At 37.0% G+C, this 26,068-nt stretch overlaps 1 protein-coding gene across 4 annotated transcripts in view; it reads left to right on the top strand.

Moving 5' to 3' along the window:
- The window catches only part of LOC122688102 (A disintegrin and metallopeptidase domain 3-like), a 125,392-nt gene extending 109,977 nt beyond the window's left edge, over window positions 1–15,415 (top strand). For 2 of the 4 annotated variants that reach the window (XM_043893923.1, XM_043893920.1), the window contains 4 exons: window positions 2,090–2,213; window positions 4,921–5,083; window positions 11,799–11,843; window positions 15,326–15,415. In XM_043893923.1, coding sequence (XP_043749858.1) covers window positions 2,090–2,213; window positions 4,921–5,083; window positions 11,799–11,843; window positions 15,326–15,335 — 342 coding nt within the window. In that variant the 3' untranslated portion in view covers window positions 15,336–15,415. Of the gene's footprint in view, window positions 1–2,089; window positions 2,250–4,920; window positions 5,084–11,798; window positions 11,844–15,325 lie in introns of those variants that run through there. The other 2 variants (XM_043893921.1, XM_043893922.1) reach the window with 2 other exon arrangements.
- Window positions 15,416–26,068: the final 10,653 nt, after the last annotated feature.

Raw genomic sequence — 26,068 nt, 5'->3', positions numbered from 1 at the left:
CTCCTGTTTGGCCACTTCCAATTTGCCTTGATTCATGGACCTAATATTCCAAGTTCCTATGCAGTATTACTCTTTATAGCATCGGACTTTACTTCCATCACCAGTCATATCCACAACTGGGTATTGTTTTTGCTTTGGCTCCATCTCTTCATTCTTTCTGGAGTTAGTATATACATGTATACATTTATACATAAATGTAAATACTGCTTATAACTGAATGCATGACTCTGATGCTGGGAAAGATTGTGAAGGCAGAAAGAGAAGGGGATGACAGAGGATGAGATGGTTGGATGGCATCACCAACTCAATGGACAAGAGTTTGAGCAAGCTCCAGGTATTGGTGAAGGACAGAGAAGCCTGGTGTGTTTCAGTCCATGGGGTTGGACACGAGTGAGTGACTGAACTGACCTGAATTGAACTGATAACTGCTATATACTAAATACTCACAAACTTTATTTCTATTACACATTACTCACAATCTAATATATTTTTGACAACAGAGTTCCTTGTCCATTGAAATCTGTCTCAGATCAGTGACTTCAATTTATTCTTCTCTATGGTTCTTTTGTATTTGAAGTAATTCACTGATGACTTTTGGATAATATTGGATTTTTATTTAACTGTTGTAAATAGTGGTACAGTGGACACTGTTGTACGTTCACCTTGCAGAGTTATTTGATTTCATAAATTGATTGCCTTGAAATCTGATGGGCCAAATATATGCATAATTTGAATTTAATAAATATTGCATGTCTTTAGGAAATACTATATCGGTTTTTCTTCACCTACCAGGAGTGAAAACATTTCTTCAAATTCAGGCCAGATGAGCTTCTTAGTTTACTAATATCTTCTCACATGCTAAATTTATTGCTAATTTGCATTTTTAAATTAATAGTAGAGTTTCAGTGTGTCTGATCACATTTTCCATTTGCACTTTTATCTGTCTATCCAATGTGAAATCATCACCTGAATTATAGAAATTCTGTGCCCTATTTAAGATTTTCTAAGCATGCATTTAGCTTTAAAATGGTAGCTAGTATCTCCCATTATCTTGATGCTTCATACTTTCTATAGTAATCCTGGAGAAATTGACCTGTCTGTGTGTCTTGTATCAAAATTTACCTCCTTTTTACACACCTATTATTTAAAATTTCTTTGATGTTCCATTCCCTTTTTATTTAATTTCAATTTAATTTTGCCTGAACTTACCCCAAGATTCCCTATTCTGCTTCTGACCCATCTTTTGATTCATCCATAAGGTCATATCTGTAAATATATTCTAGCCTTCCTCTGCTGTGCTGTGCTGTGCTTAGTTGCTCGGTCATGTCCGACTCTTTGTGACCCCATGGACAATAGCCTGCCAGGCTCCTCTGTCCTTGGGGATTATCCAGGCAAGAATACTGGAGTGAGTTTCCATGCCCTCCTCCAGGGGATTTTCCCAACCTAGGGATCGAACCTGGGTCTGCCGCATTGCAGGCCTAATTCTTTACCGTCTGAGCTACAAGGGAAGCCCAAGAATACTAGAATGGGTAGCCTATCCCTTCTCCAGGGGATCCTCCCAATCCAAAAACTGAACCGGGATCTCCTGCATTGCAGGTGGATTCTTCACTAGCTGAGCTACCAGGGAAACCCCCTAGCCTTCCTATTTTCTAGCAAAATCAATTTTTCCAACTGCACCTGAATAAGTAAGCTTTGCCCTTTAGTTTTCTCCCCATGTTTTGTAAAAGTTGACTCTTAGAACAGTTTTATAAAATATCTGGCATAATTCATAAAAAATTCAACTCCTGCTATAATTTTTAGCTTCATAATTTCTCTGTCTTTTTAGAAGAGACAGGTGTATCAAGAATGTTGTCTACTTTTATTGAAGACATAAATTAGAGAAACCCTCTGTAGCATTTAAAAAGCATTGAATGGACATTTCTTGCATTGCATTCTATTTTATAGTTATTTTCCACATTGAAATAAAAACAGTCTGTAACATACCAAATTGCATTACTTTAATCATTTGCTTTGGCTCACAATCAATACTAATCCATTTAATGTTTATATGACATAAAAAATGGTCTTCTTTATTTTGGTTTCATTCCAGGTTTGCAATTCTCGCTTAAATTGTCACTGTGATGCTGGATATGTGCCCCCAGATTGTTTGGATACACCCTCATCGCCAGGAGGAAGTATTGATGATGGATTTTGGAGTCTAGGCGACGATATATGTTAGTAACTAAATGACTGCTCCAACAGAGTCTTCTGTATCCTTACAGCCCCACTGTCTATGTGGCTATTAAGCAGTGAACATGTGGAAAATGCAATCAAGGAACTAACATTTTCATTTTATTTTACCTAATGACAAGTAAACGGTCACTTTGTAGTGCTATTATATATAGCACAGCTATAGATTATGTTCTCAATCATAATGTTGTATGTGCTTTTAATTCAAATCTAGCCATGAACATTTTAATATGTCATGTTAATTTTAACCATGGTTTCCCAGATTTTTTTTTATTTATACAGCAGTTTTCTAGATTTGTTGCTGTTCAGTTACATTTGACTCTTAGGCGATCCCATGAACTGCATCACTGCCAGGCTTCCCCGTCCTTCACTAGCTCCTAGAGTTTGCTCACATTCATGTCCACTGAGTCAGTAATGGCATCCAACCATCTCATCTTTTGTTGCCCCCTTCTCCTCTTGCCTTCAATCTTTCCCAGTATCAGATCTTTTCCAACAAGTAGGCTCTTCACATCAGGTGGCCAAACTATTGCAACTTTAGCATCAGTCCTTCCAGTGAATATTCAGGGTTGATTTCCTTTAGGATTGACTGGTTTGCTCTCCTTGCTGTCCAAGGGACTCTCAAGAGTCTCCTCCAGCACCACAACTCGAAAGCATCAATTCTTCAGCACTCAGCCATCTTTATGGTCCAACTCTCATATCCGTACATGACTACTGGAAAAACAATTGTTTTGACTAGATGTACCTTTGTCCACAAATTGATGTCTCTGCTTTTTAATACCCTGTCTAGGTGTGTCATAACTTTTCTTCCAAGGATCAAGTATCTTTTAATCTCATGACTGCTGTCACCATCCCCAGTGATTTTGGAGCCCAAAGAAAGAAAATCTGTCACTGTTACCACTTTTTCCCCTTCTATTTGGCATGAAGTGATAGGCCCAGATGCCATGATCTTTGTTATCTGAATGTTGAGCTTTAAGCCAACTCTTTCACTGTCATCAAGAAGTTCATTAGTTCCTCTTCACTTTCTGCTGTTGGAATGGTATCATCTGCATAGGTGAGGTTGTTGATATTTCCTCCAGCGAGAGAGATTCTTGATTCCAACTTGTGATTCATCCATCCCAGCATTTTGCATGATGTACTCTGCATATACGTTAAAAGCTTTTTTTTTCTTTTTTGCTTGTTTAATATTAAAGGCTAGTATTTAAAATGTCATGCTACACAAGGGAAAATAAAGCTTGGATCCATATACAAAAGTTATTGAAAACCAGATGTTTTTAAATTTATTTTTTAATTGGAGTATAATTGCTTTCCAATATTGTGTTAGTTTCTGCTGTACAACAATATGAGTCAGCTATAAGTATACATATATCCCTTCCCTCTTGAGCTTCCCTCTCATCTCCACACCTCTAGGTCATCACAGAGGCGCGAGCTGAGCTTTCTGTGATGTACGGCAGCTTGGTAAATTATTTTGAATCAACATATAATTGGATTGCACCTGTGTTTCAGTGGCACAGATTCTTTTGTCGTTTTGAGAGGGCATTAAATTTGTTTACACTTAATATCATGAGGTGGTGCAATGGTAAAGAATACACCTGCCAATGCAGGAGATGCAAGAGAGGTAGGTTCAATCCATCAGAGGGGAAGATCCACTGAGAAGGGAATGGCAACCCACTCCAGTATTCTTGTCTGAAAAATTCAATGGACAAAATAACCTGGCAAGCTACAGTCCATGGGGTCGCAAAGATTTAGACAACTGAGTGACTGAGCATGCCCATGAATACACACAGTATCATCATAATTGGTTTGGTGGTAATTTTGATTGCTTGGTTTATATGGTTTTTTTTATTTTAATTTTCTGGTTTATTCCTTTTGCTTATTTGGACCAATTGGCCATAGATTTATTTTTGTAGTTTTATGCAATATCTTTATAACAACAAGAGGAATATCAATTTTTTTAAATTAATGCAATAAAAATTAAAGCAATATCACTCTATACATTTGTTATGTAAATTTAACCTTATCTATTATTACTCTTTCTTTTTAATTAGCCTTAGTTATATATGTAATTTTCACTAAATAATTTTTAAAATATTTCTTTTTTTGGTCTTAGATACTAGTCTTTAATTTTACACAAAGCAGTGCAAAATAAGGCAGTTCCCCAAAGGGTGACTTGGAACTAGAAAATCCATGCTGAGAGTGAGAGTATTAGTGTTAGTTGCTAAGTCATGTCTGACTTTTTGCAACCCCATGGAGCCTGCCAGGTTCCTGTGTCCATGGGATTTCCTAGGCAAGAATATTGGAGTGGGTAGCCATTCCTTTCTCCAGGGGAGGTCTGTTGTTTTTTGTTTTTTTTTCTCTATTTTTTAAATAAAGGAATCTGTTAGATGGTAATATCAACCCAATATATTCTAAATAGCAGTGCAGTATGATAGGAATATGATAGTATAATAGAATGAAATACATTAGAATGTAGCACATAAATATTAAATATACATATAAAGATTAAATTACATATATTTAAGGGAAATATATAATGCACTTTGGGGTATAGTCACAGAAGTTTGGGAAGCACTTTTAAGTTTAAATTTATTTGTTCTATGATTATATTATTTAAATTCCAAATTTTTATAATTCAAATTACTAAAATGATTTATATCACCTTTCAAAAGTTAAAAGATATTGTTATGTCTTCAGCTAAAACTACAGACTTGATAAAACCACGTGGTGCCTCTCAAAAAAATAACCTTATGATCAGTCTCTACGTTTTCCTACCTTTCTTCATTTTAACTGCTATCATTGCTCTTAAATGGAATAAAATGAAGATATTTTGGAACAAAGAGGGAACAATAAGTGGGGAGTAAGTAAACACTTTTTAAATATTTAATATCTGAAAGGCTTTATGAGAAAATACAAATGTTATTCAGAATATTATAAATAGGAACTCGTGGCTCAGAGGTTAAAGCATGTGCCTGCAATGCGGGAGACCTGGGTTTGATCCCTGGGTCAGGAAGATCCCCTGGATAAGGAAATGGCAACTCACTCCAGTATTCTTGCCTGGAGAATCCCATGGATGGAGGAGCCTGGTGGGCTACAGTCCACGGGGTCGCAAAGAGTCGGACACGACTGAGTGACTTCACTTTCACTTTCACTATGGATTGGCTTAATGCCTGTGCCTGTGTGTGCCTGTGCGTGTGTTCTTAGTCTCTCAGTCGTGTCTGACACTTTGTGACCTCATGGACTGTAGCCCGCCCAGGCTCCTCTTTTCATGGGGATTCTCCTGGCAGGAATACTGGAGTGATTGGCCATGCCCTCCTGCAGGGTATCTTCCCAACCCAGAGAACTGAACAGGGGCCTCCAGCACCAAGGGCTTCCCTTATGGCTCAGCAGGTAAAGAATCCGCATGCAATGCGGGAGACCTGGGTTTGATCCTTGGGTTGGGAAGATCCCCTGGAGAAGGGAAAGGCTCCAGGACTATGGCCTGGAAAATTCCATGAACAGTATAGGCCATGGGGTCGCAAAGAGTCGGACTTGACTGAGCGACTTTCACTTTCACTCCTGCACTTCAGGCAGATTCTTTACCATTTGGGCCACCAAATGGTGGCTTATAAGTCACTTATAATGCTTATAAGCCTACCAAATGTTTAGAAATATACCAGATCTTTTTTTCAAACTTTAGGCACATGGATATCCTTCATGTCCATATAGGCCCAGGAACAACTGAATTTACTCAGTAAATCCTCAGTATCTTTCTAGTAGAAAGTCATGTTGGCAATAATTGCTTTTGAGGGTTCTGTCCACTTCCTAAGCAACCCCATTTTCCTTGTCTTGACATTTGGTAGTGCCAAGAAGCTAGAAAATGCTGGAAGGTAAAAGACTTCCAGAAAAACAACTATTTCTGCTTTATTGACTCTGCCAAAGCTTTTGACAGTATGGATCACAATAAACTGTGGAAAATTCTTAAAGAGATGGGAATACCAGACCATCTGACCTGCCTCTTGAGAAACCTGTATGCAGGTCAGGAAACAACAATTAGAACTGAATATGGAACAACAGATTTTACCAAATAGGAAAAGGAGTACGTCAAGGTTGCATATCGTCACCATGCTTATTTAATTTATATGCACAGTACATCGTGAGAAATGCTGGGCTGGATGAAGCTCAAGCTGGAATCAAGATTGCCGGGAGAAATAATAACCTCAGATATGCAGATGACACCACCCTTATGGCAGAAAGTGAAGAAGAACAAAAGAGCCTCTTGATGAAATTGAAAGAGGAGAGTGGAAAAGTTGGCTTAAAACTGAACATTCAGAAAACTAAGATCATGGCATCTGGTCCCATCACTTCATGGGAAATAGATGGAGAAACAGTGTCAGACTTTATTTTTCTGGGCTCCAGAATCACTGCAGATGGTGATTGCAGCCATGAAATTAAAAGACACTTATGCCTAGGAAGGAAAGTTATGACCAACCTAGACAGCATATTAAAAAGCAGAAACATTACTTTGTCAACAAAGGTCCATCTAGTCGAGGCTATGATTTTTCAGGAGTCATGTATGGATGTGAGAGTTGGACTATAAAGAAAGCTGAGTGCCAAAGAATGGATGCTTTTGAACTGTGGTGTTGGAGAAGACTCTTGAGAGTCCCTTGGACTGCAAGGAGATCCAACCAGTCCATCCTAAAGGAGATCAGCCCTGGGTGTTCATTGGAAGAACTGATGTTGAAGCTGAAACTCCAATACTTTGGCCAACTAATGCAAAGAGCTGACTCATTTGAAAAGACCTTCATGCTAGGAAAGATTGGGGGTGGGAAGAGAAGGGGATGACAGAGGATGAGATGGTTGGATGGCATCACGAACTCAATGGACATGAGTTTGGGTAAACCCCAGGAATTCGTGATGGACAGGGAGGCCTGATGTGCTGCAGTGCATGGGGTCACAAAGAGTCAGACACGACTGAGCGACTGAACTGAACTGAACTGAATGATGAATAGAGACGGGGCAGCACAGAATATGGGGCCGGAGACAATAAATTGAGATGGAGCGGCACAGAATATATGGGGCCAGTGATGATGAATTGGAATTGGTGATGGACAGGGAAGCCTAGCGTGCTGCAGTCCATGGGGTCGCAAAGATTCGAACACGACTGAGTGGCTGAACTAAACTGAATAATGATGAATAAAGATGGGGCAGCATAGAATATGGGGAAGGTGAGAAAATATAAGATCACAAAGAGTAAGGGAAAGCACATATGAAGGACATGGCCTATGTTACACGAAATTAATATTGCTCATGTGTCTCTGAAATTAGAGTTAAGGTACTTGTTCAGTTTTTCCTTTTTTTACAACAGAATTTAATTCTCTTTTAAAAATGAGGTATAATTACCATATATGATATTAGTTTCATGTGTATAATACTTTATATATAATGTAAAATGATCATAGTAACTCTAGTTAACATTTGTTACATAGTTGCAAATTTTTTATTTTTCTTCTGATGAGGTCTTTTAAGATCTGCTCTTTTAGAAAGTTTCATATATGCAGTTAGTTATTATTGACTATAGTCAACATGCTGTCCATTACATCCTCAATGACATTTATTTTTTAATTAGAAGTTGTACCTTTTGAACTTATTTACCCATTTTGCTCATCCCCACTCCAACCCATTACATATGGCAACCACCAATCTGTTCTCTGTATCTATGTGGTTTTTGTTTGTTTGTTTTGGTTTTTTTAGATCTACATATAAATGGGATCGAACGTTGTCTTTCTCTGTCTGAACTTATTTCACATTCATACAGCTTTCTTTTACTGTAGCACAAGTATAGTTCACAATTTGCTTAGTAAATATTTAGGAAGACGAGAATGCAGAAGTAAGTATAAAGAAGTGGGTCTCATTTCTCCATAAAAGTAAATCATTTTTGTTTCTCATATGTTTATCAGAGATAAAATGTTATAAAATTTCTATCAGCACTTCTGCTTACCAAGTAAGTTAATCTTAGTTATGAACATGTTAGCAGCAACCAATAAATTCAGGGCAGTATTCTGCATGATTCATATGTGAATTTATATAATCATTCAATTGTTATAAGTTGATTTAATCAAATATTTGGCATAAGTCTTCCTGGGCTCTTATTTAAGACACCTACGAAAAATCTGAATAGTTGCAAAGCTGAACCTAACTTCTGGAGGAAATGGTATACTTAGATATCACTGACCATAAATAACAAGATCTGCCTAAGTTTCAAGAGCATCAGTCAGTTGTTTCAGGGCTACAAGGGCAGGCAATGATGTAGGGCTGAAACACAAATGGGTAGCAAGGAACCGGATGCCTGTGAACCTGGTCATTCTCTCCGTCACCCAAAGGCTTTGATGACTGACATCATCTCTTCTTGTCCATGTCCATTCTCTCCAAAATAACTGCTCTGCTTACACACGGCCCAGAGTACCGCTCTCAACCATTCTAGTTTCATTTTCAAGCAAAAATCCTAGTAGTCTCTCAAAACCAGTATCTGTTAGTTCAGTTCAGTCTAGTTCAGTCGCTCAATCGTGTCCGACTCTTTGCGACCCCATGAATCGCAGCATGCCAAGCCTCCCTGTCCATCACCAACTTCCAGAGTTTACACAATCTCATGTCCATCGCGTCGGTGATGCCATCCAGCCATCTCATCTTCTGTCGTTCCCTTCTCCTCCTGCCCCTAATCCCTCCCAGCACCAGGGTCTTTTCCAATGAGTCAGCTCTTCACATCAGGTGGCCAAAGTATTGGAGTTTCAGCTTCAGCATCAGTCCTTCTGATGAACACCCAGGACTGATCTCCTTTAGGATGGACTGGTTGGATCTCCTTGCAGTCCAAGGGACTCTCAAGAGTCTTCTCCAGCACCACAGTTCAAAAGCATCAATTTTTCCATGCTCAGCTTTCTGCATAGTCCAACTCTTACATCCATACATGACTACTGGAAAAACCATAGCCTTCACTAGATGGACCTTTGTTGGCAAAGTAATGTCTCTGCTTTTCAATATGCTGTCTAGGTTGGTCATAACTTTCCTTCCCAGCAGTAAGCATCTTTTAATTTCCTGGCTGCAATCACCATCTGCAGTGATTTTGGAGCCCCAAAAAATAAAGTCTGACACTGTTTCCACTGTTTCTCCGTCTATTTCCCATGAAGTGATGGGACCAGATGCCATGATCTTAGTTTTCTGAATACTTTAAACCAACTTTTTCACTCTCCTTTTTCACTTTCACCAAGAGGTTTTTAGTTCCTCTTCACTTTCTGCCATAAGGGTGGTGTCATCTGCATATCTGAGGTTATTGCTATTTCTCCAGGCAATCTTGATTCCAGTTTGTGCTTCTTCCAGCCCAGCGTTTCTCATGATGTACTCTGCATATAAATTAAATAAGCAGGGTGACAATATACAGCCTTGACATACTCCTTTTCCTATTTGGAACCAGTCTGTTGTTCCATGTCCAGTTCTAGCTCTTGCTTCCTAACCTGCATATAGGTTTCTCAAGAGGCAGGTCAGATGGTCTGGCATTTCCTTCTATTTCAGAATTTTCCACAGTTTATCATTTAGATAACAGACATCAAGAGGCAGAAATAAATAGCTGTGCAAATATATCTAATTTAAACAAGCGTCCTGTTGGGATTTATAACCCCAAGTTAGATGTTGAAACCTGATTTTTACCATCTGTAGCCAAAGAATTGTAGCCATTACAAGGAAACTTTACACCATAATATTACTCTTCAACAAGAACTGAGTGTATAGGAGCCAAAGGAAAAATGGAGGCTGTGTGACTACTACAAAGTGTAAACAGACATAACTGAAAGGGAGGCCTCAGTAAGGAGCTCATTAACAGAAGTGAGATAATTATTCACATAGTTGTTTGATAGAAATAATATAATTGAAGTCATGATAACTTAAGAATTCATGTGTAAATTGTCTTTAACTTTTGAGAAGCATTATCATAGATATTTTAATATTTCATCCTGTCTTCCATGTTGATAATGTAGAGAAGAGTAATAGATGGACTTAATTTTGAAATTTTTAAAATGCTTAACATTTTTTTTAACTTTTTATTTTATGTTGGAGTATAACAGATTAACAATGTTGTAATAGTTTCAGCTAGACAGCAAAGGGACTTGGCCATATATATACATGTATCTATTCTCCCCCAAACTCCCCTCCCATCCAGGCTGCCACATAACATTGAGCAGAGCTCAATGTGCTATACAGTAGGACCTACTTGGTTATCCATTTTAAATACAGCAGTGTGTACATATCCATCCCAAATTCCCTATCTGGGCTTTCCCCTCATCCTTCCCCCCTGGAAGCCATAAGTTCGTTCTCTAAGTCTGTAAGACTGTATCTGTTTGTAAATAAGTTCATTTAGACACTGAACTTAAAGGATGTCATACAATATTTTTCCTTCTCTGTCTGACTTACTTCACATAAGATGACAATCTCTAGGTCCATCCAAAATGCTGCAAATTGCTTAATTTCTTTCTTTTTGATGGCTGAGTAAAATATCCCATTGTATATATGTTCCACATTTTCTTTATCCATTCTTCTGTTGATGTATATTTAGGTTGTATCCATATCTTTGCTGTTGTAAATAGTGCTACAAGGAAAAATATCTGCAAATCAATCAGTGTGAAGTACCACACTAACAAAGTGAATAATAAAAGCCATATGATCATCTCAGTATATGCCACAAAACCTTTCGACAAACTCAACACCATTTATGAAAAAAGCTCTCCAGAAAGTGGGGATAGAGGAAACATATCTCAAAATAATAAAGACCATATATGAAAAACCTACAGCTAACATCATATGCAACTGTTAAAAGCTGAAAGCCTTTCCTCTAAGATCAGGAAGAAGACAAGGATGTCCACTGTCACCACTTTTATTCAACAGTTTTGGAAGTTCTAGCTATGGCAATCAGAGAAGAAAAAGAAATAAAGGGAATCTTAATTGGAAAGCAAGAAGTTCAACTGTCACTGTTTGCAGATGACCTGATGCTCTACATAGAAGATCTTAAAGATGCTATGACAAAACTACTAGAGCTCATCAATGAATTTGTTAAAGTTGCAAGTTACAAAATTAATACACAGAAATCTCTTGCATTTATATACACTAACAATGAAAGATCAGAAAGAAAAATTCAAGAAAAAATTTAATTGACTATCACATCACAAAAATAAAATACCTAAGAATAAACCTATCTAAGGAGAAAAATGACCTATACTCCTTAAACTATAAGATGCTGATGAAAGAAATTGAAGAAAACAGAAACAGATGTAAACACATACCATGTTTATGAATTGGAAAAGTCAATAATGATTTAGATAATTCTTTAAATTAGTCACAAAAATAAGTTTAACATATTTAAAAGTTAGGCTACCATTGGTAAATATACACCAGTAGGATATATGATCCCTGAATGGGATATAGGAAGAAAAGTAGATATTGGCACATATAAACTGAGTAATTAGTAAAAGTCTAGCTGTTTTTGTTTTCTTGAGTCTATTTAAGATTACAGTGCTTCCTAACCTTAAAACAATTCTATTTCTTTCATACAGATCTCCATCAGAAATCAGCAGTAGTAACAGCAATCAGTCTTACAGGTAAAGGTGAAGTAAAATAGTCAAATTATTAATAAAATGATATAATTCATTAAATGTATAAAAATATTTTAACTACTTCAGTATAGGAAATATATTATTTCCATTTATTGTTTCCAATTATTTCATCATTTTGATATCCAGTCGTTACTATCATATACTAAAAGAAAGACTAAAACAAAGCATTTGGTGTTGATATTACTTTATACTTCTATAGAAACATTTCATGTTACCTCACATTATCCAGATTCATTAGCCACAAGTTTTGTAAAAAGAAATGACTTTAAAGAGATTTTAAGTGCATTCTTGAAATATTTATGAGCAATCATGTATTTGTTTGGTGTATTTAAGACACCAGTCTGTGTTAACAAATTGTCTAAATGAGAGTTTTACACACATTGTCTCCCAACATTTGTATTTCTTCCTCATTAACTCCCTGGGTATTGGTCTCCTTATTTTAGAAATAAGAAAACAGATATAAAGAATGTAAGTAATTCCCCACTTGTATAGAATGGTAGTAAGTTTTTGAGTTTGAGATAATCAGACTCCAGGGTTGAGACTCTTAAAAGTGAAAGTGTTAGTCACTCAGTTGTGTGCGACTCTGCGACCCCATGGACTGTAGCCTGCCAGGCTCCTCTGTCCTTGGAAGTCTCCAGGCAAGAAATCTCCCCTGCAGGGAAGGGGTAGCCATTTCCTTCTCCAGGGTATTCACTACCCAGGGATCAAGTCCAGGTCTCCTGCATTACAGGTGGATTCTTTACCATCTGAGCCACCAGCAAAGTCCTGAAACTCTTAAGAACTCCACAACTTTGCCACATATTTTCTGATATAAGACTGGGGATGGGAATGGTATTTACATTTATTGAGGACCCAGTAGATGCCAGGCAAATGCTAAAATGTGCTCACTCTCCAAGGCAGAAGAATAATTCTTTATAAGACGAGATAAAGAAGGCTTTGGTATATTGTGTTAATATTCCTAAGTTAAATGCATAAAGAAATCATAATATATGATATTTCACATATTAGACATCACTGGGAGTAAATGAAAAAACTCAGAAACTCTTCTAAGAATGAGATCACAAGTTCATCTCCTTACTTACCTGCCATATGTGACTATGATGGAGAATAAAGTCAGTGGATCTCTATTTCCTTTTCTGCCACCGAAGAAAATATTTATAACTCGTAGCCTCAATGTAAAGTACTCTTATTTCTGCCTAGAGTAGCCTCTACCTCTTCTCTCAGCAAGTTATTAAAAGCCCACATCTTAGGTGACGATTTTGGCCCTTGGCTGTCTTCTTCTCATGTCCTACAATCGTCGTTTTGCCATGATGCTGAGTGCCTTCACCTGCACTCCTCACCTCCACACAACTTCACTCATTTTCTCCTGGAGCGATACACTGAGTTCTCCATCTCCTGGATTGTTTTTCCAACTCTTAAGTCATAGCTTCAATCTCATGCTTTCATTTGCTTTTTTTTCCCTATTTCTCACAGTCTTCTACTGCCAGCTATACCTTGTGGTTATATTAAGGACTTGCCTCCAGAATTTGACACATTCATTCCATAAACGTATTTTATAAGTTGATTGTAAAGTGTGCTGAAAGGTAATTCATTATATGGAAAAGATGAGAGAAGGAGGAACTGAGGAGCAATTTTAAATATGGCCGACTGAGTAGGCCCTGTTGAACAAGTGATGTGTCAGTGATGAATTGAAGGGAGGTACAAATAATTATGCAGTTTAGATGTTTGAAAGGAGTCACCTGGGTCAACTCACAGAAGGTTTTTATTTGGATGCAGGGCAACAAGAGAGGAATACAGGCATACACTGGGGGCCAGAGAGACACCTCCGGCACAAAGTTCCTTATTTTAAATTGTAAACAGTCCATCATAAATCCAACTGGCCTTATCTTAGCCAAAAGAGAAGACAGGTATTCAGGCTTTCCCACAGGCAAAGACAGAGCTTCCCACAGGTAGATTCACAGCTCCACTGCAGCTGGAAACCACCTCTCTCTCACCCAGGCATCGAGCTGGCAGGGATATCCATGCATGCACCCGGGTAGGAGCTTTTCAAGCACATGAATGATCCAATGGAAAAAAACAAACAAACAAAAAAAAAAAAAAACCTCAGGACTGATCCAGGAGAGAAAGGATGTTACCTCATACCAGGGATGGTAAAGATGATCTTAGGAATACATCTTGAATGTGAACCAATAGAGTGAGTTGACAGTTTGGATGTAGAGTATAAGAAACAGTGCTTAATGACCCAGAGGGATGGGATGGGGAGGGAGGTGGGAGGGGAGTTCAGGATGGGGAACAGATGTAAATCCATGGCTCATTCATGTCAATGTATGGCAAAAACCACTACAATATTGTAAAGTAATTACCCTCCAACTAATAAAAATAAATTAAAAAAAAAAAAAGAAAAAGAAAGAAAAGAAACAGTGCTTAAGTGATGTTCATTGCTTTTAGAGCAGGAAGACAGCAAGGCTACATAGTTAACCCAGAGCTCTCTGTTCCTAAATGTATGCTCTTAAAATACTAAAAGAAAATTTACTTTACAGCTTACGGATGATGAAAGAGAAGATCTGCGTAGGTAATCATGAGCCAAGACAGGTGTCTGATATGCCATGAAAGAAAGGTTACATTTTCTCATTTATCTGAATAGGAATGTAGTTGCATTATTTTTGAAGTGGTAAAGGAGGATTTAGCATGATATGGTCTGCTTTTTACAAGTTTCACTGGGATAAATTAGGAGAAAATGCAGTCAGATTTAGTCAAAATGGAGACTAGTGAAACAAAATGAACAGTAAATTTGTGAAGAAGGCAGGACTGGATAAGATGAAAGAATAGCAAAGTGTTGAGAGACCTAACAGGAGTAGACTTGGTTGAAGTGCTGACTGGCTGGATGTACTTGGTTTAGAATAAAAGAGATCTACAAAGACTTAAACAGTCTGACACAATGGATAATGATATATTTTACTATTGATGTAATGTATAGCAAGTGAGAACCAGTTTGGTGTTGGAGTGATGAAGTAGAAGGGAGTAGAAAAGAGTTCATTTTGAAGATATGTATGTGGGACACCTGTCGGAGAGGCACAGAGGACAACTGGAAGTTTTCTTCCTCTGTATATAAAAACAGAGAAAATAATCATTATTAATAATAATGATTATTATTCCCTCTTCACAGGTTGTCATGATTTTCTTTGACCCATGTATAACTTGTGTAAATGAGACATATATTAACACTAGTTTATACCATTGCCTTTTAATGTGGCTATCACAGATGATTTAGGGGAAAAAAAAGAAAAGAAAAAAAAAAAAACCTTGGGTTTGCAAATTGCATGGAGCACAGAAATAAATTGTGACAGTATAAATCGTCTTTGTATACTATTTAATTGATATGCATGTAGCTGTGAAGTGAAATTAGAAAGCTTTTATTAACAACTTATAAAATGTAGCATTTCTATTTTTCTATATTTCTTTTACAGCAGTGACTAAACAAACAAAAAACCACAGCTTGGAGAAAAGATATTAGCAAGAAACTGGCATGATTCAAGAACGGAAAAAAATAAACTTCTCTTCTTCCTTTTGTGATGGCCTAAAGCTTTCAATTTCACAAAGCAAAGTAAATCCTGTGAGTGAAAGTATGCAGGCTCGTGTCTATTGATTCTGTTCTCGAACCCAAGTTCCTGTGTCCGACTCAGAGTAGAAACTTAAGAGTTTGGAGCAGAGAAAGGCTTATTGTAAGGGCCAAGGAGGACAGACAGCTAATGTTCAAAAACCCCAAGCTCACTGATACTTTTAGGGGAAGAGTTTTTATAGGTAAAATTTGGGGCAAGGGCTGCAAGGTGTGGAACTTCCCTCTGACTGGTTGGTGGTCAGATAACAGGGTTGTGTTCCAGCCATCTCAGTCATCAGCCTTTCCAATCAGTGTGGGTCCACTTGCTTGTGCTCAGCCTGAAGTGACCGCCTCTGTCTGGGTTGAGGCGGTCCTAGTTCCTGCTGAAGAACTAAAGGTATGTACAGACTACTAGGCACATCACCCGAGGAGAAACCGCGCCAGGCCCCTTGTTGCACTATTGTTTCTTCCTGCCTTCCCTCACTTCCCTGGTTAGCAACTGTTTGAATATGCCCTTTGGAACTCCTGGAAGGTCGAGGAAGCTGAAAGTCTTTTTCCTTCAAATAAGAAATGAGAGACATGGAAAGACTTTTGTGCCCAGGGGGGCCCCACAGGGTCCTGCTCAGCTTCAGTCCTTCTACCTCCATAATCCTCTAGTAGGAAACAAGAAAGTTGGTCTCTTTCGAACCTGGAAGGTTGTTCCATCCCAAACAAACATTTCATCATGCACTCCTGCCACGGACAGCCCTCAGATTCCCAAAGCCCTGGGAGTCACTCCCAGACCCCTGGGTCTGCTCTCCCCAGTAGCTCATGATTCTCACACGCTTCCCTTCCAAGTTCTGGGATGTTGAGAGGAAGTTCTACAACTTCTACACATCTTAAAAGGATGATGCGGGAGAAGGGTCTTTGAACAACTCTGGCCAATAAAACCGACATCTTAGAAGAAGTTGACCATTTCCATTAGAAACAGAATTTTTCCTAATAAATATAAAGAGAATATCCAAATATTTGTAAGACAGGAGATGTATAAGTAAAAATCAAAGCAATAAAGCAACAATAAAAATCTGTCTCACAAAGAAAATCTTAAATCCAAATCACTCTACTTCTAAAAGGCAGCCTATATGTGTAAGAAGGTTGTTTTAAGTGCTCATCTCTTTCCTGCCTAGAGAAGTTTCTTCAGTGTTTGTTGCAAAGCTATCTGGTGGTGCTGAATTATCTTATTTTGATTTTGCTTGTCTATTCAGCTTTTGATTCCTCCATCAAATCTGAATGAGAGCTTTGCTGGGAAGAATATTCTTGGTCGGAGGTTCTCCAGTAACCCACTCCAAAGTTCTTGCCTAGAGAATCCCTCACAGAGGAGCCTGGTGGGCTACAGTCCATGGGGTCATAAAGAATTGAACATGATGGAAGCAACTTGGCATGGCACAGCACAGGTTCTTCCCTCTCATCACTTTAAGTATATCACGCACTCCATCAGGCTTGCAGAGTTTCTGCTGGGAAATCAGCTGATGACCTTATGGGAATTCCCTTGATTATTATCATTTTTTACCTCGTTGCTTTTAATACTTTTTCTTTGTCATTAGTTTCATCTGTTTGACTTCTGTGTGTCTTGGCGTGTTCCTCCTCGGTTTTGTTCTGCCTGGGACTCTGCACATCCTCCACTTGGGTGCCTATTTCCTTTCTCATGTGAGGGAAGTTTTCAGCTGTCATCTCTTCAAATATCAGGGATGCATGTAATATGAATATTGGTGCCTTTAATGCTGTCCCAGAGATCTCTTAAGAAATCTTCATTTATTTTCATTCTTTTTATTTTGTTCTGTAGCAGTAATTTCCACCATTCTCTCTTCCGGGTTACTTCTCTGTTTTTCTGCCTCATTTATTCTCCTATTTATTCCTCTAGTTTGTTTGTTTGTTTTTAATTATTTCAGTTATTGTATTGTTCATATCTGTTTGTTTGTTCTTTAGTTCCTCTACATCTTTGTTAAATATTTTTTGCATCTTCTCAATCCTTGCCTTCAATCTTTTTCTGAGATCTTGATCATCTTCACTATCATTATTCTGAATTCTTTTTCTGGGAGTTGGCTAGCTCCACTTCACTTTGCTGTTCTTCTGCAGTTTCATCTTGTTCCTTCATCTGGGACCCATTCCTCTGCCAATCTTGACTAACTTTCTGTGATCGCAGTTTCCATTCTGCAGGCCCTGGATTGTAGTTGTTGCTTTGGCTATCTGCCCTCTCATGGATGAGGCTAAGATGCTAGAACAGGGTTCTTGATGAGAGGAACGGATTCCTGCTCAGGGGTGGGTGTAGCTTGGTCTTGTCCCTCTCATAGGTAGGACTGTGCTCAGGGAAAGTTTAAGCCCTTGTCTGCTGATAGGTGGGGCTGTGTTCCCACGCTGTTGGTTGTTTGCCCCAAAGCAACCCAGCACTGGAGACCACAGGCTGCTTGATGAGCTCACGGTAGCCTCTTGGAGGGCTCACACCAATAGAGTCTTCCCCAAACTGCTGCTGCCTGTGTCTTTGTCCCCGCAGTGGGCCACAGCTGTCCCCACCTCTGCAGGAGACCCTCCAACACCAGCAGCTAGGTCTGGCTCAGTGTTTGATGGGGTCACTGCTTTTTCCCCTGGGTCCTGGTGCAAATGAGACTTTGTGTGCACCCTCCAGTAGTGGAGTTTCTGTTTCCTTCAGTCCTGTGGAAGTTCTGGGATCAAACTGCACTGGCCTTCAAAGCCAGATTCTCTGGGGACTTTTCCTCTCATTGCCAGACCCCCCAAGCTGGGAATCCTGATATGGGACTCAGGAATTTCACTCCTGTGGTATAAATTCTGTGGTGCTATTATTTTCCAGTTTACGGGTCACCCACCTAACTGGTATAGGATTTAATTTTATCATGATTGTGCCACTCCTACCATCTTGTTGTGGTTTCTTTTATTATTTGGATATAGGGAATCTTTTTTTGGTAGGTTTCAGAGTTTTGGGAGGAGTTTCCAGGTGACACAATCTGCCTGACAATGCAAGAGCTACAGTGTCAGGAAGCATTTTACAGGAGGCTTCCTGTGTGCTCTTTTGGATCTGTCAGGAATCCTTTGTTCCTTATTAATTTCTGAATATTCAGGAATTAAGAGGAGAGGCATGCCCTTCCCCAGGGCTGAGGAATCCAGGCATTTCCTTTGTTAGTTTCTCATTTTGGTGGAAATACCCTCTTCTCTCTTTAATAAGGATCACCTTGTGTTTTGTAAGTCTTCAATTTTAATCTTTATCTTTGCTGAGAATAACTACCTTGTAAGACAGTATATATGCCCACACCATGTTGATTAAAACATCTTTGCTCCATCAGAGCTTTGGTCCCCATGTCTTTCTTTCTTTCTCTTCCTCTCTTTCTCTTTATCTCTCTATCGCTGGCTGATTCCCTGGAACGCAAAAACTGGCTGCATAACCCAGGGAATATTAGCCTCTTTCCTTCTTTCACTTTCTCATTGTTGACTCCGGACCACCAGATTCTGGTCCATTAAAGGACCAACACGACAGGAGATGGGGATTTGATCCCTAGTTTGGGAAGATCCCCTGGGGGAGGAAATGTCAACCCACTCCAATATTCTTGCTGGGAAAATCCCATGGATAGAGGAGCCTGCCAGGCTACATTCCATAAGGTCACAGAGTCTAACATGACTGAGTGACTCAGCACACAGAATTTTTTGATATGATTGTTCAATAGTTTGTTGTGATCTGGGTGTTTTTTTAAGAAGGGGGTGAGATCGCATCCTTCTATTCTACCATCTTGAGCTGATTATCCAAATCATTCCACTTCTAAGTTTAAAGAAATATTAAAAGAAAAAAAAATCATAACATTATACTAACTCAAAGAATAAAGGGATAATATAGCCCAATTTATTTTATAACTCTAGCACATCTCTGATACCAAAAACAGTAGCTTCATTAAAGTGAAAATGACAGGCAAATATTTATGAATTTTAATGCAAAAATTCTAAACAAAATGATGGCAGATCAATCTAGAAAAATATAAAAAGGATAATGCATCCTGACAAAATAGGATGTATTCTAGGAATACAAGTCTGTTCAACACTGGAAAATCAGTAAGTTTAATTCACAACATCAATAGAAAATGGAAAAAAACTATATGATCAATTTATACAAAATGAAGCTTTAGATAAAATCCAACTTCCCTGATAAGATATTTATTATGAAAATCCCAGCAAATTGGGAAAAAAGTAAATTTCTGATCTTGAATGGGTATCTACAAAAGTCCAATGATACAAACTCCAGTGAAGAAGATATCTGTGACTATTATATCCAATGAAGGCATCATATCTAGAATCTATTAATAAGATCTACATATAATAAAAGAGACACATGGCTACTTAATTGGAAAATGGACCAAGTTTTCAAACAGGCATTTACCAAAACTATTTACCAAAATATAAATAGCAAATAAACATACAAACGTGTGCTAAAACTCACAACCATGAAAATAAAAATTAAAACAAAAATGTACAACATCTACAGGTCCACCAAAATGACTAAAATGAAATAAGCATTAAAACAAAAACAAATGTAAGTACTGATATGAAATGTAATTCTTGTAGTTTTCTGGTGGGAATACAGATTAGTACAGTAATCTTAGAAAACTTTTTGAATGTACCTACTAACATATACACTGTGATCCAGCAACTTTACTCTAGAAATACACCCAGTGTAAATCACTAAATGGCATATACCTAAGTAAAAAGTGGTATTTATAATGATAAAGGTCAATTTATCAAGAAGACAAAATATCCCTAAATGCGCACTTTATAGTTTGCTTGCTATATCTGTGAGTTTGTTTCTTTATACTCATTTGTTTGTTTGATTTTTTAGACTCCAAATATAAGTGATAACATACAGTATTTGTCTTTTTCTGTCTGACTTATTTCAGCAAGCATAATATCATTTGCAACAACAGATATGGACCTGGAAGGTATTATGCCAAATATGTTTTTTAATAGCTGCAACTATAGTGAATAAAATTATAATCAATAGTAAAACAGAAAAAAAGACATATTCATTCAATGCACGCTATACAGCAACAAGAGAAAAAAATAGCTGTTACTATTAACAATAGTTATGGATCTCCTAATACTGTTAAAAGAACTTAAACATAAAAAGAATACATGATGATTAGCTCCATTTATACAAGTTGAAAAACAGACAAAACTATTGTCTTAGAAGTAGTGATGGTAAGGGGCTGCTGACATTTGTCACAGTCTGGCAGCTTTAGTATTTCTATATTTTTTGATCTGGATCTAGGTATTAATTATACTGGTCTGTTCACTTGAATATTGAGCTGGACATAAATATATTATTAATTATGTATCTAATATGTTTATTGATAAATATATAAATATATATATTTGTACACAATATATTATATGCAAAAGTTCAGGTAAGGTACAGATGAACCTTCCTGTTCATTAGCTGCTGCTTCAACCTTCTGTTTCAAAAGGGATTCTGCACTTTCTTAGCCAGAAGGCAGAGTCGCACCGGGTTGCAGCCTCCTCCTGGATAGGCTCAGGGGCCCAGGCCGCCCACGTTGAGCAACACACAGCATCCGGAGTCTGAACCCGCGGCTCTCCCCGCCGCCTACCTCCAGCCGTGTGCGTGGCCGGGGCCGCGGCGCGCGCGCCAACCGCCCTGCAGTCGAGCCAACGGCCGTCACTCGGCCGGCGTCCAGGACATCAAGCCATGTTGTGCCTTCTGTCTCTGCTCCTGGGGCTTACCGGGCTTCAGACAGAGGACAGTAAGTACAAATTCCCTCTTCTGACCTGTTGGGGATGTTAGGGCTCCTTTCCGTTTCCCTCTGAGAGGCCGGCTGTCTCTGTGAAAATGCTTTCGTGACGGGAGCTCCAACTAGTAAGTCCGAAAAACACTCCCGCATTGCCTCCTTCCCCAGTCAAAATCCACTTTGGTCGCGAGGATCTTGACCACGCTTCTTGAGACCTTAGTAAATACGTGTGATGCCGATGCCAGGGCTGGAGTACACACCTTAAGTTGATTGTTTCACAGACTGCCCTGAGTTTTTGATCTCTGGATTCTGTATTTGGAAAGTCCAAAGGATCTGACTTTCTTTGTTCTAATAATACTTGAAACTCTTGCCTCAGGGTTACCGGAACCTGCCCACAGGGCAATATTCCTAAAGAAGCATGTTTATTTCTCTTGAAAAGAGTTGTAATTCTAGAAAGAAGTGGATATTGAGGGTATTTGAAAAGAGAGCAGAAATGAGGGGCAGCATGTAGAATATTATGGGTTTAGATGAGGAAATAATGAAGGAAGCTGTGAGGTGATGGATGTTGCCCCAGTAAAACATTTTGCACCTTGCAGATTCTGAAAGACTACGTGTGCAGTTCACAGTTCCGGAGAAAATACGGTCAACATCAAGTGGAGGAGTAGAAACACATGTAATTAAAGCACTAACATTTTCCATGAACTAAAAAAAGCATGTGAATATTTTGTTCCTAATAAGTAAACCTGGTGCTTTTCATCCTTGCACACTTTCTGAATTTTATATTTATCCCTAATTTTTCCTAAGTGAAAAAGCCCTTTTGAAAATGAACCAAGATTAACAGTGTTTCATAGAAATATGGTGAAGTGATGCTTATGTTAAAGTCCCAAGGCCCATCTTCTAAATGTTTCCCTCTTGAGTGTCTGAATAATCTCTGACTTGACCCATTTGGAGTCTCTCAACCCTCACTCACCATGCAAGATTTGGAGGATTTTTAGTTGTTGTTTAGTAAACCTATGGCATCCTTATATGGAATGATAAGTGTTTGACTTAATGAAATGTTACATGAATAATTTTTATATCTTAATTGCAAACATGTTAATCATTAAGAATTTTTTTCATGCCATCTTAGTTTGTCTTGGTTCAGGTATTAGTTTTCTCTTTTTTATTCTTTGACTCAATTAGAAAGATTCTTATCTTTTTTAAATTAATTTCCAGAATAATTTCCAAAGAAGTGAAGTATGGTTTTTGAAACACTACACCTGAATTTTCTTTTTGATTGAGTAGTAAATGTTTAGATAATTTGAATGCAAATACTTACTTAGCAACTACTTACTGCTCACCCTAACACAGATATTACAAGCTTAAAATTGTCAATATATAATTTATAAGGGAATATGTATTTAATGAAAACTTTAAACTACTTAAATAGAAAACAAGAAGTGAGACATTTAACAGCATTTTAAGAGTGTTTTATCTTTTATGGAAAAAATCTGTGGAATTACTTGGTCATATTAGAAAATATACACGGAACCTATTTAAGAGGGAAATGTCTTCAGCCAGAGAAGTAGAAGAGAAGCCTTTCCTCAACTGTCAAATTCATGAGGGAAAATTTTTGACTATTTTGTTAATATCTCTAATTCCAATGCCTAGAATGGTAATGGATACATAATAAGGGGTTAATAGTATTTTTTGAACTGATGAAGTTATCATACCTACTGATTTCACAAATGCTGCAAACACAATAGGCAATGTGTTATATTTATAATTATTATTATCAAGAAATTATCATAAGAGAATATTCAACTTAAAAAGACTAGAAGATTTTAAAAATAACTGAGTGGAATTTCTATATTGCAAGATATGCATGTAAAATCAAGAATTAACAGTAGACCAGAGACAACTGAAGAAATAAACAGATACAACATGTAAATGGCTAAACAAATATGGGAGAATTGGAGGCTTATAGGTACAGAATAGTTAGAATTCCTGGAAAACAGAGAGAGAAAGTCTGGAGAAGAGGTTACATTAAACATAGATGAACTGAGATCAGGTATCACAACACAGAATAAATGCAGCTTATTAGAAATTAGAGTACATTAACACTTTCAGATTACAAGAGAAGAAAATATTTTAAATAATGTGCTTCAGCAGGTAGAAATTGAAACTGAGACAAAGAACAACATAAAAGCAGGAACTGGTGAAAAGTATGGATATGTATAACTCAAAATAAATTGAAGATGCAATTGTAATTGTAACAAATAAAAGAATACAAAGCACACATATATCTTGATACAATGGAGAATTAAATTTTAAATAAAACTTTGTACTTTGATTAAGTATATCAGAAATCACATACCTTTCAAATTGGATTTTAAAATATATACCTACAAGAGAAACAACTAAATCACAAGGGAATGGAAAGGTCCAGCACAAAAATGAGAAAAATTGTACAAAGCAAATAGTAAAGTTAGCATTTACTATACAACCATTATTTATCAGGCAAAATTTATCTTAATATTAACAAAATCAATGAATATTGCATCCAAACTTGGAAAAAATTTTATAGAGTCTATAAATATTAAAAATGTGCAGTTAATTCTTTGCTATACTATGTAAATTTTCTATTGAGTAATTATATCCTGTTAAGTGCAAATTTTGCAATGACTTCATTATTAAGCAAACACACTTATGGATTAAAATAATCAATGTTTTAGGTTCTATCTTACTGGCTAAACATTAAAAATTAAAAAACTGCATGAATTATATTCTTCCATCTCTTTAAAATAAAGGAAATATTTTAATATTTGATTCCATTGGGATAAGTCAATATGAAATTATAATTTTTCCTCTTTTTATTTTATTAGTGTGCTTTAGGATGTGATTATTGATAACATAAAAGATAGTTTTCCTTTATAACATTTTTCTCACTTTTCTTTTGCCTTTTCAATCCACTCTCCAGCCAGGTATCCTACAACATTTTAATTGAAGAGAAAACATACACTGTGAACCTAATGCAAAAGTAGGTGACCTACATTATTTTCACCTTTTCTTTGTTCTATTTATAATTACTATTTATATTTATTCAGAAAGTAATTATTTTGCATTCTTTAATATTTTCAGTTGCTGGCTATTTGTCTCTTATTTTATGCTTCAGAAAAATGTTTTAAGCATTTATATTATCTTGAAATTTTCATTAATACATAAATATGACTTGTTTTCAAGTTCTCATATTCAACTTAGTCTGAAAGAACATAGTGGATTTTTGAGTGGAAAGAACAGTGAGTTTTAAATTAGTTTATACATCAGAATGTATTAAGGATGTAGAATATAACTAATTACCCAAACTCAATCCCATACAAGCTGAGGAAATTAGTTAAAAAAAAAAAAAGCACGCCATATTCGGGAATAAAGAAAAATCAAAACTCTAGTGGTCTTTTTTCTATGGGTCCTTTATTAAAAGTTTTAGTCAGTCTGTCTGTATTATCTTCATCAAGAAAATTCTGGCTTTTCTTACCACTTTCATTTTCATATATTTTACAAAAAACTCTGACCATATGAACTGCCATATGACCCAGCAATCCCACTTCTGGGCATACACACTGAGGAAACCAGATCTGAAAGAGACACGTGCACCCCAAAGTTCATCGCAGCACTGTTTATAATAGCCAGGACATGGAAGCAACCTAGATGCCCATCAGCAGATGAATGGATAAGGAAGCTGTGGTACATATACACCATGGAATATTACTCAGCCATTAAAAAGAATTCATTTGAACCAGTCCTAATGAGATGGATGAAGCTGGAGCCCATTATACAGAGTGAAGTAAGCCAGAAAGATAAAGAACATTACAGCATACTAACACATATATATGGAATTTAGAAAGGTGATAACGATAACCCTATATGCAAAACAGAAAAAGAGACACAGAAATACAGAACAGACTTTTGAACTTTGTGGGAGAATGTGAGGGTGGGATATTTCAAAAGAACAGCATGTAAAAAAAAAAAAAAAAAAAAAAAACCTCTTCCACAAAGAAATGTCAATAGATATTGATTGTGACTTCATTGAATCTACATAGTACTTTTAGAGGAAATTTTCCTGTCATCCTCTTTCAATTTTTTATTCAGTCAGGAATTTTTTAATTGAGTCTGAAACTCCTTTAATGCAATCCAAATTATTATTTTCTTTGGAGGTATTATTATTTTCATATATTAAAAGAAATCTTTGTCTCCATACAGTCATGAATTCAAGCTGCCACTTTTGTCTAATAGTTTTTATTGTTTTCACTTTCATACTCAACTCTAGGATTCATCCAAAATTCATGTCTGTGTGTTTTAAGAGCATGGGAGTCCAGATTTGAATATTTTTTTGTATTGCCCTCCAATGAATCCAGCACATGCTACTGAAAACATAATTTTCCCATTTGACTGTAATGAAATGTTTGTCATCATTCAAGAGAGTGTTTATGACAGGGATCTCTTTCTGGACTATTTTCTCTAATTTTAGGTTTACTCCCAAGCCCTATTTATCTGTACAGATATCACACAGTATTAAGTACTGTACTAAGTCTAGCTGTGTTCAACAATTTGAAGATGCTCTTGCTTTTCTTGGTCCCTTGATTTTCTATATTATGTCTGAAGTCATTTTTGTCTTTTGTACATTTTATTTTATATTCCTTTTTCCTTCATAACCTCCATTTTAATGAATCGATTGTTTTATATTATATCATTTTCTCTCAATTAAATTCTTTGCTGTATAACTTTTTACTATTCTTTAGTAATTTCTCTAGACTAGCATATTAGTTCCTGAATTATTGAATCTAATGTAAATTATT

Source organism: Cervus elaphus, chromosome 32 (genome assembly GCF_910594005.1).
Source record: "Cervus elaphus chromosome 32, mCerEla1.1, whole genome shotgun sequence".
In the NCBI taxonomy this organism is placed as follows: domain Eukaryota; kingdom Metazoa; phylum Chordata; class Mammalia; order Artiodactyla; family Cervidae; genus Cervus; species Cervus elaphus.
The sequence above is the reverse complement of the archived record's forward strand: the minus strand, read 5'-3'. Positions and strand labels throughout refer to the sequence as shown.